The following is a 16,710-nucleotide window of genomic DNA, read 5'->3' on the forward strand; positions in this document are numbered from 1 at the left end:
TGCCTATTAAACCAAAGGACAAAGCTCAACAAGTGGCTGCTCTTATAATAAATAAGGGAATAATTAGCTCAGACAAATTATTTACAAGTTTATTTTATACAAACAGGACAGCATAAGAAAATAATCCTTCCTTTATAAACATAAAGAAGTAACTTAAGTAACTCTTCAAGGCCAATTCTAAATATTCTGTTCCTAACTTAGAAAAGGTCTATGTAAGTGATTCTTAAAGCTGATACCATATTTATGGCATATAACCAATTAGGATTGAAAAAGATGAAGAGAAGACAAACACCATTTTTACATTTCATTTATTAAACACAAATGCAAAAGTGAGCAGAGTTTGGATGGCTATATAGCCCAAGGCTGGTTGCTGGGGAAATCAGAGAACAAGGCAAAGAATGTTTTAAGAAAAAAACACTTCATTATTAGGGAATTGAGAGCCCCAAATAGTTTCATTAAAAAGAAAATGTAAAATAAAGAAGTTATAACAATGAAAGAGTTTTGATAAACGTTAAGGACTCACCAATACATTACTACATATACTTTTGTGGATTACATTTCATCTCATGAAATGCCATGAGTATAGTCCTGAAAGAAGAGTAAAGTATATACACACAGCTGTTGTTGGGGGAGATACAAGCAGGAGAAGGGAATGACAGGAATTACTGCACTTCATTTTGATTTATTCTTTTAAGACAGATTCCTTAACTTGGCATAAAGTTAGACTTAAACACCAATATAGTCCCGTCCAATTTATGTTTCAGTTATAATATACTGTTGTTCAAAAAGTTTATTTAATTTAAAAATTGCTGCAAAAATTCTTTTAGAGTAACATAACTATAAGTCAACATATCAATTAATAAAGCCAGCTTGCTTAAGATGAGTGTTGAAAAATACAGTTTAGAAAACCCTGGTTGCATTTGGTTTCATATACTAGTCAATAAATTCATATGAAGAGCAGACTGAACCAGCCACATATTATCTTCAACTTCTGAATATGAATCTGACCATTTTTCCTGGGAATTCAAATATTTCCATATATTGATCTATCACTAATCCAATCCCAATTTTAAAACACTAAATAAAATAATCAGAATAACATTATTAGTTGTCATATCTGCTACTGAATTCATAATCACACACATGATCTTTACAGATCATTAACGAAATTTGTATTTTTAAAGTAAAAAATAGCTTATGCAAAATTAAGGTTGCCAATTGAACTATCAAAGAAACTTTCTAAAAACAAGGAAGCTCGCATGTCACATACAGGAAGATAAAGGGGACTTACCAAAGAGATGCAACCTTTCCTACTGGTTTCCCCATTGACTTTGCTTTTGGGAAGCCAGCAGGGAAGGTCGCAAATGGCAGTCACATGACCAAAGGACTCTGCAATCATTGTGAGTGCAAGTCAGAGCCTAAATCATTGCCATATCATTGTGGGACTCCTGCAATGTCCAGAACTTTGAGGACTAATCATAAGTATCTCTCATTTAGTGTCAATGCCACTTCAACTAGTTGTCAACTCTACAAATGAGCATGGCTACAGTCATTTTTCCTACTCATTTTTGGTTGCCACATAGAATGGGGGGGGGGGGTTGCCCAGCTGCTTTGCTAGTCAAAATAATCTTTTGTCCCATGGGAACCAAGGTCACCGGCTGCTCCCAGGACTGCAGGCTGTGTGTTGCATAAAAAGCCTGCCAAGAAGATGTTGTTGCTTGCATAGTTTTAGGGGTGGGATTTTTTAACTTTGTAGTGGGGAATTGTTACGTGTGTCTCCAGACTTGGTTTCGCTTTTGTTGTGCCAATACTTTGTAACCAATAAACATGTTCTTTCAGGAATTTGCAAGCCTCGGAGTTCTGCTTTATTCATCTCTGTCAGAACCATGACATTAGTCACTGAAAGAGTAGTCTACTTGTAAAGAAAGGATTCTTTATTTTACAAGGGATATATAAAATTGAAACACTAGATGCACGAACAAAGGGAAGCCCGAAACTGTTAAAATGTAAATAAAACTTATTAATTTGAATGTTTTAGAAAGAAGTGAATTTAGGTTAAAATAATTAGGTTTAAAATAATCAAAAAGCAGATCTGTAAAAATAACCAAAAAGCAGATCTGTAAACATCTAGAAACAAATGAAGTTATAACTAGTAGCCAGCACGGGTTTGTTAAAAACAGATCATGCCAAACTAATCTTATTTCATTCTTTGACAAAGTGACAAATTAGTAGACCAGCAAAAATGCTGTGGACATAGTATACTTAGTCTTCAGCAAGGCATTCAACAAAGTAGACCACAACATGCTTCTTGATAAACTAGAAAAATGTGGGATAGATAGCATCACGACCAGACAGATTGTGCCTCGTGAACCTTCTAGTAATTAGTTTTGCCTTGTGGACTCATTAGCTATTGCTCTGTGGAGTAATACTGGTCTGTTTTTGGCTGGACTTAATTGGGACAATTCAGGGTTTGAGGCAAAGGGAACTCCTGGGGAATATTATTAAACCCACTAAACCACCATTATGTGTGTATATGTGAGTAATCAGGACAGCATAGTAACTGAATGGTTAATACAATTTATCTTGTTATCTTTTCTTCCCAACTTAAGGATGTGAGGAAAATCTAATAACATAATTGTTAAGTATCCTATGATAACAAATAAAGAACAAAGCTATGTGACTTAATGAAGAAGGGAAAAGAAAAAGTAATAAAGACAGTGAACTGGAGAATAAAGAGGAGATAATTCCAAGGAGAGAAGCAATGACGACATGATCACAAAAATTGTGGTTTTTTTTATATATAACAAGGATCAGAATAGTTAAAACAATGATCTCTCCAGGAGTAACATATGATTGTTGAAGTTGGACACTCAGAAATAGGGAAAGCAGATCAATGCCGTCAAATTATGCATTGGATACTGTAACTAATAGTACCATGAACTGCAAGAATATCCATCAATTATATGTCCAAATAGATTGATTGTAGTCCTGTAGCAATGATCAACAGGCAGAAACTCATATATTTAGGGCATGTAATATGAGTATATAATGATTTTTTTTAAAAAAAATCATATTTAACAAGGCTGAGAGAAATAGGAGTGAAACATAATTAATAATATTAAAGTGCTTGTTCTTAGAAGAGCTATAAATTGTATTATTAAAGAGAGGTCAAAACAGCGAACATTTGTCACTCTGTGAACTTTGTTACCTTTTACATGGTAAGTACTTGATGCAGGAATATACTTCTGACCTCCTGTTGTTAAGCTCAGTATGTGGATAGGTGTTTCAAGAAAAGAAATCCTAATTGGACAATTTAAAGAGGGTCAATCATATGAAATATGAGACAAACTAATTCACCAGGGCATTCCAGAGACTTCTGTATTTTCCATGTCTTCCTGGGTATTCATAGAAAATCAATGTGGCAGAGTGTGGGTGAGAAGGAAAGATACCATCATTATCTCTGAGAATGAGAGCCAAACATCTGTGCTCTCTGCCCAAGAAAAGATGGTAAAATCTAGATAACCTGATAACTCTACCAATGACATCCATAACTCTCCAACCTCTAGCAATACCCCACAAACCCACAGCCACACTCCGCCAGGAATTATCCAGAACCAAGATACAGAAAGATGAAAGAAACAATGTAATCTACAAAATTGACTGCAACAATTGCAATCAATTCTATGTGGGACAAACATCATATCAATTAAAAACCAGGATACACAAACACAGACTGGCAGTCAAACAGCACAATCCCAAATCCTTAATTTCTACCCACACCGACACCAAACAGCACCAGTTCAATTGGAGCAACACAAAAATTATTGGCTATGCTATCACCTGCCCTGCTTGTGAATTCATCGAAGCCTGGTGCTCCTCAAGCAATTCCATCAATAGACAGATTGACCTACAACTAGCCTATGAACCCCTCAGAATCCAAATCAACTACACAGCCAACGAGAGACAGCACCACCCATGCAAGCCCCTCCCCCAACCAGGACTTCCCAATGACCCTGATAACTTACCTATCACAAGGCTCCCTCTGACGACTCACAGACCCATCATAAGACCCATTATAAAAACCCTCACTTGACACACCCACATCTGACCCATCACAAGACTTATTGACCACAAAAAGCCCTTACAAACAGAACACTGACATCCCTTAAACCCCACTGAAGATGTTACCTAGCCTAGTAAAAAAAAGCCATTCAGAAACCAACCCACAAGCTTGAGAATGAACTTCACTCTCAACTCTACATTCTTCCTTCTGAAGCATCAACTAAATGCCATACTTGTATAATATGCAATTAGATGTCTCAAACATTCCCTCTGTGGCCTGCCTGTTTCAGCCTCCATGGGCTTCGTAGATGGAGCAACCAAAAATTAAATGGAGTCCAGAGATGGGAAGCTATCCAAAAATATTTAGTAATTCCCATTTCTGTACATATAGAACTCTGAAGCAGAACTGCAGGTCCTATTCAACTCAGGCATTGCCAGCAACTTTCTTGAAATCTCCATTATATGCAAATATGTTCTACCCACCCAGACTGCTTGGAGATTATTGATAGTTAATGCTGGCTGATGCTTAGGACCCAACATAGGATCTACTATGCTCTGAAATCCACATCAGCAAACAACAGAAGCCCTTGTACCTTTATTTAGCCTCCTGTTGTTTTTTCCTATAATTCAGAAGCAAATTGGCTTTGAACCTACTTATTTGCTGGCCATAACATAATATTTGATTTTATAACATGCAAAATTCATAGCCTGCAATCCTTCCAACTCCCATCACTAGCAATCCTCAGCTAAAGGTCCCTCCAACCTTGCCTGACAAATACGTAGGCTAAACTGATATGTTTGGAAAGGGGGAAGTGTGCTATACTATCACTTTTATTTCAGGAACTCAGGTCCTGCAAAACACCATTATCTAATATTTAATATATAACAGGGCTATTTGAAAGTGTGTATTTATGATAATTTGTAGAAAGCCTTTCTCATCCACTAATCCTCCCCATTAGTGCTACTATCTTTTTTGTTAAAAAAACAAACGAGATGGCTTTCTCTGTAGTAATGGTAATCATTAGGGATCGTTATCTTCTAATCTCATTTCTGAACTCTTGAAAATTTCTGCAGAAAGCATACTTTTTTTTAATCAAAATGTCTCTTACAATCTGATTTGTATGAGAGAAGGTCATGAATTGTTAGCAACACGGAAAGTCTGAATATACTGTAATGGCTTCTGGGCAAATCCTACGTCCCATTTGTCGTCATGAAATCTATAATATTTTTCATATTTTCATAGAAATTTGTAATTTTACTATAATTCTCTATTAATCTACTCAGTAGAAGTTACTTTCCAAAATAATCAAGTCCAAGCAATTTTTCAAAACTTCCAGGATTATTTGTTATATTAAGCCAGTGATATAAGGCTTTGATTGGCCTATACTGGGATCACTGTATGTTGGGGGTGAGGGTGGCAAAGAACACAGTGCTGGCTTCCTTACCAAGAAGGGAGTTTCCTGTAAGTGTGATTCTGATGCTCAACAAATCTTTCTTTGATTCAAATAAATACATTTCATCATAACCAACAAGCCATATATTGAACAGACCAATACATTTTCCTTGAGAGTAGGGGTTTTATAATCCACTCCATAATTTTACAATAAAGATAACAGGACCTTTTAGCCATCAAAAAAGCTTTTCCGCATTTGTGCTATCTCTTAAAAGATGTAGAATACATTAATTAGATATAAAAAGACAAGCATTTATAATGCTTACAAACTTCTCACAAGCTTACACAAAACTAGGCCCAATGGGCACAATTTTTTTCTTGTTTTAATATTCATGTATTGCATTTCTAGTTTCCAGAACAAGCAGATGGATACTATTCTGGTGGTATTTAATTTCCTATCTAAGATGGTATTTCTATTCTGTCCTACAGTTTCCATCCGCTCTGCAAATCATGACTTCCACAACTCCCAGGACTTTTATTGGAGTCGAAACTCCACCTGTCTTTTGTCCATCACCACTAAAATCCAATCTGTACATCAGTCATACAAGGGATTCAAAAAGACATACAACAGGGATGCATACTATGTTTGCCACATCTGCCCGATTAATACAGTGCATGCCATAAACTGTACATAATCATACAACCATGTGGTGAATTCATACATTTTTGATGGCCCATTTCAGTGCAATTATAAAGTAACAACAAATCCTGTTTACTCTTGCTGTCTTTCATTAAAAAGGCAAGAACAACACAAAGAAATAGATCATAAATATCCAGAAGGAAACTCAATAGGGTTTAACCATCATTCTCCCCCAAGTCTTGGGCGAACAGCCATGTTTTCAATGACTTTTTGAACATCATCAAAGTGAGAACTGTATAAATCCCTGGTGGGATTCTGTTCCAGGGATAGGAACTGCAACAGAGAAGGCAAACTTCTGGGAAACCAGTAGATAACATTGTTTTATCAAAGGGATTTGAAGTCCTCTTACTCTGTCCAACACTGAGACAATGAAGGGCTTTCCAGGTGACTCTCAAGTGATTGCACCTGAAAACAACTGGTAACCAATCATGAAGCAGCTATGTCACATGGGCCAATCCTGGCATGCCTATCACTACCTGCATAACTGCATTCTGAACTGTATGCAGCTTCCACATGGTACAGAAAGATAGCCCTATGTAGAGTGAAATACAGTAGTCCATTTGTGAGATAACTAGGACATGAGTGAAGGGTCTCATGTCTGAAGGGCCTCTCAATCCAGAAATAGGCACACGTTGGTGTACTAGATCAGGGGTATCAAACTGCCGGCCCATGGGCCAGATGCGTCACGCCAAAACTGCGCCCACCTGATTGCCGGCAATGGGGAAAGTCACTATACGTCACTACACATCATGTGACATTGCGAGTTTGACAGCCCTGTACAAGATGAATGAAGGCTCTCCTAGTCCCAGTTGCCATCCACTCTTCAAACAACAGCTGTTAAGTCCATAATGACCTCCAGATTGCACATCATTCTTGATTGGGAAGTGCAACTTCATCCAAGATTAAAGATAGGAAGTCTCCAGAATTGGAGGTTCAAATATTCACAGCCAGTCAACCTGGCAGGATTGAGCCTGTATATGTTCCTTTCCATGTAGATCTGCACAGCCTCAAAAACTAGGATAGGACCTCACAACTACTGCTTGGTCAATGTAGGGTCATGATATACAAATGAATGTCATCAGCACACTGATGATACCTGACCCCAAATCAGTGGAAAATCTTATGCAGTCATTTCATGTGGATGTTAAATAAAAGCAGTGACAATGCTGAGTCATGAATCACCCACAAATCAGGGACTACAGGTGAAACTCGAAAAATTAGAATATTGTGCAAAAGTTCATTTATTTCAGTAATGCAACTTAAAAGGGGAAACTAATATATGAGATAGACTCATTACATGCAAAGCAAGATAGTTCAAGCTGTGATTTGTCATAATTGTGATGATTATGGCTTACAGCTCATGAAAACCCCAAATCCACAATCTCAGAAAATTAGAATATTGTGAAAAGGTGCAATATTCTAGGCTCAAAGTGTTCCACTCTAATCAGCTAATTAAGCCATAACACCTGCAAAGGGTTCCTGAGCCTTTAAATGGTCTCTCAGTCTGGTTCAGTAGGAATCACAATCATGGGGAAGACTTCTGACCTGACAGTTGTGCAGAAAACCATCATTGACACCCTCCATAAGGAGGGAAAGCCTCAAAAGGTAATTGCAAAAGAAGTTGGATGTTCCCAAAGTGCTGTATCAAAGCACATTAATAGAAAGTTATGTGGAAGGGAAAAGTGTGGAAGAAAAAGGTGCACAAGCAGCAGGGATGACCGCAGCCTGGAGAGGATTGTCAGGAAAAGGCCATTCAAAAGTGTTGGAGACTTTCACAAGGAGTGGACTGAGGCTGGAGTCAGTGCATCAAGAGCCACCACACACAGACGGATCCTGGACATGGGCTTCAAATGTCGTATTCCTCTTGTCAAGCCGCTCCTGAACAACAAACAACGTCAGAAGCGTCTTACCTGGGCTAAAGAAAAACAGACCTGGTCTGTTGCTCAGTGGTCCAAAGCCCTCTTTTCTGACGAGAGCAACTTTTGCATCTCATTTGGAAACCAAGGACCCAGAGTCTGGAGGAAGAATGGAGGCACGCACTGCAAGATGCTTGAAGTCTAGTGTGAAGTTTCCACAGTCTGTGTTGATTTGGGGAGCCATGTCATCTGCTGGTGTTGGTCCACTGTGCTTCATTAGGTCCAGGGTCAACGCAGCCGTCTACCAGGAGATTTTGGAGCACTTCATGCTTCCTTCCACAGACGAGCTTTATGGGGATGCTGACTTCATTTTCCAGCAGGACTTGGCACCTGCCCACACTGCCAAAAGCACCAAAACCTGGTTCAATGACCGTGGGATTACTGTGCTTGATTGGCCAGCAAACTCGCCTGACTTGAACCCCATGGAGAATCTATGGGGCATTGCCAAGAGAAAGATGAGAGACATGAGACCGAACAATGCAGAAGAGCTGAAGGCCGCTATTGAAGCATCCTGGTCTTCCATAACACCTCAGCAGTGCCACAGGCTGATAGCTTCCATGCCACGCCGCACTGAGGCAGTAATTGCTGCAAAAGTGGCCCAAACCAAGTACTGAGTACATATGCATGCTTATACTTTTCAGAGGTCCGATATTGTTCTATGTACACTCCTTGTTTTATTGATTGCATGTAATATTCTAATTTTCTGAGATTGTGGATTTGGGGTTTTCATGAGCTGTACGCCATAATCATCACAATTATGACAAATCACAGCTTGAACTATCTTGCTTTGCATGTAATGAGTCTATTTCATATATTAGTTTCTCCTTTTAAGTTGCATTACTGAAATAAATGAACTTTTGCACGATATTCTAATTTTTCGAGTTTCACCAGTGCATACTCTATCCTCTCCTGTCAGCAAATAAAGAGCATATATCTAAAGTGTAATCTCCAATGTGCATCAGGCAAGTTCATGGTTCACGATATCCATGGAGGACATAAACTCCTCTGCTGCCAGAGACTCATTCTTGCTCAACAGATTAATAGACTTCATATCTCTAAAGCCAGCCCAGGAATGGCATGCAGCATCATTCAAGCAGGAATGATGCTGTGGAGTACAGAAGGCAGTACAGGAAAAGCAATCCCGGTTCTTCTCTAGACCCCAAGGTGTACCAGAAGTCATCCCAGAGCCTCTGAGAATCCTCGCTGATTCATTGATTATATAAATGCTAGGTTAGCAACCTAATCCATAATTTTCCTTATTTTACTGTCTCATACAGTACCAATTTAGGCATGAAGAATTAACATAATGTATTTGGAATCAAAGCATTTATTCTTTTCACTGGGCTATATCAAAGAATACCCAAGTCAACTTATCTGGAATGAAAAGCTGCCAAACTCAGCTCAAAGAGCAATTTCTCCTTACGCTGCCCAGGAAGAAACCCCAGTAAGGGAGCAGATAAGTCACTAAGTGGTGTGGTTGATCCTCCACATAGCAGCTTACAAAGCTGTTTTTATTTCCTCTTCCATACAGATCAGTAAGATCATTTATTTGGACATTATCTCCTTCTGCTTCTTGGGTGAAGAATGGCAACCATAATTCATTAAATCTTTATATAGGGAAAAGTCGAGTAATTGTAGGCAGTCACTGGCTGGAAAGCAACAGTCATCCCTTCTCAAAACTGCTTTTTGTTTCACTGGATAACTTACTTCCAGAGCTAAGTAGGAAGTATGCAAGTCAGCAAAATAAGCAACATCTACAGAGCAGTTCAGAACTTTGTATTTGGTTTCTAAAAAGTGCCCACTTCGAAGTGTGCCAGAGCATGATTACAACACTTATTTCCACTCTTTAAAACAGCTGCGTCTTTTTCTGGGCTCACATAATTGTCCTCTGCAACTGCTATATAATCTTGGAAAATACAAATTGCTTTGAAAAACCAGACAGGTGCTATGTTCATGTTATGATATACTCTTGAATCATCTTTATGGAACTACATAATCCTAGTATGCTTAAAATGCTTTCTCTCTGAAAGTGCAGGATACAGTCTTGTTAACAGAAGCATCAGAAACTTTATCCTCTCATTATTTGCTCAGCAGAATTCTCCTTCTGAGTGGCCCAATTCTGAACTTCAAATCCTCTCTACTGTGCTTTTTTTCTTCAAAATAAACACAAAAGTATTAAACATCCTTTTTTCAAATAGGTGGTTAATACCACAAAGAGTAGCTTTTTCTAAAGATCTTGTTCCAAATTCTAAGTGCTTACGCAGATGTAAGTCCAACTGGTTTCAACATTTACTTAATTTCCGATTGTGGCTTTTGAAATGCAGAGATTTGCATTTAGATTCAGGATAACATTTTTTTTAAAAAAAATAACATTAATAAAGAAGGTTCTGTTTTCAAGTAAATTGAAGAAGGCGATCATATGACTACAATTATACACACATAAAAAAGATTAGCTGCAGCCCCTGCTATATTGAAACAATAGTATTGCTGTAGAGTTAAATAACTTTTGCCTCCATGTTCAAATGACTAAGCTATACGTCTTAATCCTGAAGGATGGATGCAAATGCTGTAGTGTTGTTTTTGAAACCAAACAAGTGTACTACTGAATATAAAAGTGCCTAACAGGATATATGTATGGGGGGAAAAACTACACTTCCTTATACTTAAGATACCTTTATACAACATTTAAAACAGATTAACATTATATATATATATAATATTCAGAACAAATCCGTGTCTCAATATGTTGCTAAAGAGACAAGAATTCCACACTATGCATTCTACATGTACTCACACATTTTCTGTCTATACTCTATGGGTAGATTGATGCCAATAAAGTTATCATTTATTCGTTATTATTTGTGCTATTTCTTATATTTGTTAGAAAATATTTCTTCCAAGAATGCTGTTAACTGTTACAGTAAAAAAACTACAACAACCAAAAGCAAAAACCAGTCATTGAGACCAAACACTGAAACCCTTTGTGTCACTGGAATAGTATTTAAATGTGCAGCTGATCGTTTTCTTAACCACACTGCCTCAGTCTCTCTCTCTCTCCCCACTAATCACACAAAACCATCGTTGAGGACTAAACAAAGCTGTTCTGAAATTTGCAACTGAAACACAAGGGGAAAAAAAATTTCCTTCCCCTCCAGACTGGTTGTTTTAGCTTTAGGAAAACCCACGCTGTTTCCAATAGGCGGTAATGGCTTACCAGCTGTCAAGCTCCAGCTCCAGCAATGATTGAGTCTTCTCCGAATTACAGTGCAAGCACCACATGGCTGGAGAGAAGAAGTAAGGCGCCCCCCCCCAAGTTTATAGCATATTTCCCCACCCCACCCCACCGGGCTCGCCCACCACTTTCGCCTTGCCCTGAGCCTGCAGAAAGAGTAACTAGAGGACACACCAAGAAACGTCCCGCTAGTCTCCAGCGCGAGTGAAGAGCGAGGGGGAGGGGGAGAGGGAGGGGGGGTCCGGAAAGGCACGAGCACTCGGGAGGTCCACCCTTTCCAGCCACGGCGCGCGCTCTTGTGCACGCGCGTGCCCTCAGTCGGTTCCCCTCTCGCGCGCATCCGTTCCGCCAACAGCGCGAGCTGAGAATACCAATGGCAGAGATTGAGGGGAGAGTGTGCGTGTGTGTGTGTGTGGGGGGTATCTTATGATTGATTGATTTACGGAGCAAATGCCGAGGAAGAAGGCAAGGGGCTAGTGGAGAGACAAAAAAAAAGGAGGGTGCGGTAGTCACCCCGGGAACAGAGCATTGTCGGGGTGAAGAAAAAAAAGCGCAAGCTTTCCTTGTCCTCTCTGGACATTGCAGGCATGTGACTGCGAAGAGGAGAGGAACGCTTACAAGCAGCGGCAGCCTCCTCCTCCTCCTCCTCCCGCTCATACTTTTCTCCCTGCTTCTTTTCACGTGACGGAGTGAGTGGAGGCAGTACTATTAATAGTGACATTCAGACTGAGAAAAGCAAACTTCTTTGCTATTCAGCAGCTTCGGCGACCCTAGTAGCGGCTGTTTCCTCGGGCGCTTTGGTAGCAACAAATGTTTGCGTTGGCTTGAAATGGCTCGGAGCTATTTTGAAAAGGAGGCCGTCCCCCTTCTTTTTCCTTCCTTCCTTCCTTCCACAGAACGCTTTTTAACTGCAAATTGCCTACCCCTAACTGTCCTGTTCGAGTAGATGTTGGGTTTTACCAGTTCTAAATCCACTTAAACAGAGATGAATGAATAAGATGAATGTATCTGGTTTTGAAAAATGAAGTATGTAGGAGCTTTTTCTTTGCCCACCCATATAGCTTCTGAGCAGCCTTCAGCAATCTGACACTGTACATGTCAGAAATGCTAGAATGCAAGTCCCAGAATTCCCCCATACATATTTTGACTGAGAAATAGGGGAATTATAATCCAACGTTTCTGGAGGGCAGAACACTGTTCCAGAGCTATCAGATGCAGTCCAAAGCCATATTTGTTTCTTGGGAGATAATTTACAATTATGATTTGGAATGGATTTCAAATTAATTTGGCTCATACACCTGCTTACGCAGAAAATTTATTGTTTCAGGATGCTTAAAATCTCCCATGAAAGAAATTCCACTCTGTTCATCTATTCCTAGCCAGTAAACACATCAGGAATTCTGAGACTATGTCATAAACACTGTCACAAAATGCCTATGCTGAAAGCATATCCAATTATAAAATATCAATTTTCCTGAATATAAATTATTGGGATAACTCCCTGAAAACTTTCCTTCATCTCCACTGGAAACTCTGTGTATCCAGGGCTTCTCTGGGGCTCAGAGGCATTCTATGAATAAATGTTACAGAAGGCTGGGTGCAAGCTTTATTTATTTTCATGAAAAAAATATTTTTTAAAAAAATCCTATGGGTATAAATGTTTAAGTGCCAAAAGAAATGTTGATGCCTCTAATCTTAATGTTTATTAATAGTTTTTTGTACTGCTAAGCTTGTAAGCCGCCCTGAGTCTTCGGAGAAGGGCGGGATATAAATGGAATTAAAATAAAAAAATACTTCAAATCCATTTGCTTATACAAAGTAAATTTATTAAGCATACATTTAACTTTCAAGTCCTTCAGTGTTTAAAGATGGCTGCCTTTTCGTCTGTCAGATTTATCTTCTTCATGGTATACATAATTCATTTTTGTTTTTTCTCTCTCATATAACTCTCATATTGTTTTTCCTCTGCATATATGCCAGTTTCTTGATAACTTTATAGTGCCTAAAACTAGACATGGTTAAGGAAAATATGGCATAGTTGTTTCATAAAGATGTCATACTACACTAACTCCAGGACAGAATTCTGTAGAATTCCACATGTATATATCTCCAAACTGATGAATCATTAATAGGTTTTCTTGGGTTGAGGTGTCATGGTCCATCAACAAATATACATCTAACTACGGTAAAAGTAACATCCTTAGCCCATATTTTACCATGTCTAGCTAGAATATGCAGGAAACCTATTGAAGCCAAGCCATAGTTGTAGTGGTTTGATTAAAAACCACAATTCTAACTCAACTGTAGGGTTGAGAAAGCTGGTGACAAATGCAGTATAGAGGTACATATTTGCCTTTTGTTGTCACCATCTCAAACAATATAGATGTAATATTATTTAACGTAACATTAAAGTCACCCGTTAGTTTAAAAAGTTTGTTTGGATTTTATTATACAAATTATATTTCATACAAGGAGCTGCTCATTTTTTAAAGAGCAGCTCCTTTCCTTCTTTCATATTTTTATGTCATTTATTGGATACCAGTAGAGGTAATGATGAATTGGCATAAATGTAATACAAAAGATGCCATAAGAAGCTAATGGATATCTGAGGAGGAAAAACATGCCACAAAAATAGGCACGTTACTTCCTCTAAATAATTAACAGTATAATATATCTAACTATAATTTATTAAATCTTAAGTATGCTGAAGTGACTTGCCTGACTATGTCACATATCGTGATTCCTGTTTACCATCCTGGAAAAGTAACTCTTACGCTAGATTGCAAAAAGATGTGATTCTGAGTCATGACGAAATTTACCATATTTAAAAGTCTGCCCATCCCAGCAGGAAACAGATCAACATGTCTTCTAAACAATCTTTATTTGTATCTTTGTATGTTCTCAATAAAGCTCATTCAAAATACTATAACAATCTTCATAGTTTGAAATTATTTTGAAAGAAAGTAAAATATATATTTTACACAATCTTTTCTTTTTTTAATTTTAATATTACTTTAACTCATTTTTAATTAAGTTCAATTAAGTTTTTGTTTATTTTGACTATTATTTTAACAATGTATTCATGACCTCAAAAAATCACTTCTCTGGCTAACAGCCACCCATCTCAACTAGTGACTCTAGGTGTCATACATCATAAGACATGAAAACTAAAATTAAAGCTATTAAAACAATTTGAACAGTACAAAACAAATATGTATGGCACCAAGAAAACTATTACTGTGGATGTTAATACAACAATGGGGCCCTTAACACACTCAAGACCCAAGGCCTAAGGCCCAGGCACCCAACAAACTCTTCATTGCCTTATGAAAGGCCAACAGGATTGGGATCATCCTGATATCTGAAAGGAGAATATTCCACAACACCTTTATTACATGTGCAGCTGCATTCTGCAGCAGCCACAACTTCTAAATGCTCTTTAAGAAAGAGTCCCATAAATAATGCATTGTGTAGTCCAGACAATAGGTCACAAGAGCCTGCATTTTACAGACAGAAAATGTTCTCAGTCACCCTTTAAAAAAAAAGGAGGGAAAACTATAGATAAAAGATTGCTCACATAAATTCACCTTAGTCAGCTAGTGTGCAAAGACTGGAAATTAAAAAAAAAAGCCTTCTTTCACACGTTTGTTCTAGGCACGTGGATTTGAAAACATGATTTGGCTTACATAATACTACTAAAAACAATTCTGTCAAGTTCCAAGTAATTATTCAAGGCACCATTAAATTCTATGTTCAGAATAAAGAAATCATGATTTTAAAAATAGAAAATAGTTATCTACATGTATTACTGACCATTTTGACATGGTCAAAATGAGTTATGTACATAATGGGGCTGTGCAAGTCTTCTAGAAGCCACCTCCAATCAGTGAGAACTCAGTGGAAGTATCCTCTGAAAGCTGCTTCACAAAGCCCTAGGCTCCCTCACTTCTAAGGGCCCGAGATACACTATGTCAGCTCTTTTTGGTCTGCCACTGCACTAGACATCTACAGAAACCTCTTTTAGGGTTTGTTTGTTTTTTTTAATCCCATTTATATCCTGCCCTTCGCCGAAGACTCAGGGCGGCTTACAATTTTAAAGCACAAACCAATGTGCTTAGCAATAGCCTTCATTCTATGTATATGCCTGCTTATTAGGGCTTTCGCCCCCCCCCCCAAGCGGCATTATTACAAAGTCAGCTTATTGCCCCCAACAATCTGGGTCCTCATTTTACCTACCTCGGAAGGATGGAAGGCTGAGTCAACTTTGAGCCTGGTGGGATGCGAACCTACACTAATTGCAGGCAGCTGGTGTTACTTAAGGAGGCATTAGCCCACTGCTCCACCAAGGCTCTTTTTACAAGTTTTACAAGTGCTATTGAAACTGCAAATTGATAACAGATGTTTTGTTGAGACAAGCACCTTCTCAAGATAATGTAGTGGCTTAGAAGGCATTTTAGTCCACTGTCTAGGTATACACCACCAATGGTTTTATTCATCAACCAGATTTATGGTTTTGTGCCATAGCGCACAGCCACAGGATTGCGGAGCTCCGCACCCCACGGTTAATTTTGCCCTACCAGGGGACTCTAAATTGATCAAAAGTCGCTCCAAAGAGGCAACAAAGAAAGAGTGGTGCTCCGATGATCACGGAACAACAGTGGTCGATCTGTTCGATCTGGGGGAAACCCTCTAACCCGACAGGAGAAAGGCTAGCTGCACACCACTGTCTAGCTCAAGCTATTTACAGCCAAAATCCCAAGAGCATGAACAGGAACAGCGTGCTTGGAATTGGTGAGAGTATCAATCTTCTCTCTTCTATTTTGTAACTGATTCCTTGGAAAAGATCCCCAAAGTAAAAAATCCCCTGAACGTGAAGTGAGGGGACTACATCCCCACTCATCCATAGACGGAAGTGGCAAATAAATTTTTAAAGAGGAAAGAAATATATTGAACTAAAATTTATAATACTATAAATTAAATTACATATAATGCCTATATTTAATCATTTATGAATTGAAAATATTAAAAATTAAACAGTTTTAAGGTTGATGAAGGAGAATACTATCGGAAGATGAGAAGATAAAAGAAATATACTACTAATTAATACACTAATTCTGGAATTATAAAAATTAATCATTATTAACTGTTAGTTAATAATTATTTTTTAAAAAATATATGAAACCAAGACAACACACTGCTCACTAGGCACTAGGGATTGTGATTGCAAAATCAATAAAATATATTTAAAAAATGGTTTGATTCATCATTGAACTAAGACATAAATCATGATTTTCAAACTATAATGAGTTCACATAACACATGAATCCAAAACCATGCACATATATTAAGTTGCATCAGTATTGGATTAGCATGGGTGCCCTCAAGTTCAAATCTACCCTTGGCTATG

At 38.2% G+C, this 16,710-nt stretch overlaps 1 protein-coding gene across 8 annotated transcripts in view; it reads right to left on the reverse strand.

The window, feature by feature from the left end:
• IQSEC1 (IQ motif and Sec7 domain ArfGEF 1) overlaps nucleotides 1-16,710 on the reverse strand; it is a 332,174-nt gene that overhangs the window by 87,709 nt on the left and 227,755 nt on the right. The window contains exon 1 of one of the 8 annotated variants that reach the window (XM_081317424.1): nucleotides 11,286-11,357. The exons of the other annotated variants lie outside the window; for them this stretch is intronic. Coding sequence (XP_081173550.1) covers nucleotides 11,286-11,350 — 65 coding nt within the window. The 5' untranslated portion in view covers nucleotides 11,351-11,357. Of the gene's footprint in view, nucleotides 1-11,285; nucleotides 11,358-16,710 lie in introns of those variants that run through there. 8 annotated transcript variants of the gene reach the window in all.

This window comes from Vipera berus (assembly GCF_964194415.1).
Source record: "Vipera berus genome assembly, chromosome: 2".
In the NCBI taxonomy this organism is placed as follows: Eukaryota; Metazoa; Chordata; class Lepidosauria; order Squamata; family Viperidae; genus Vipera; species Vipera berus.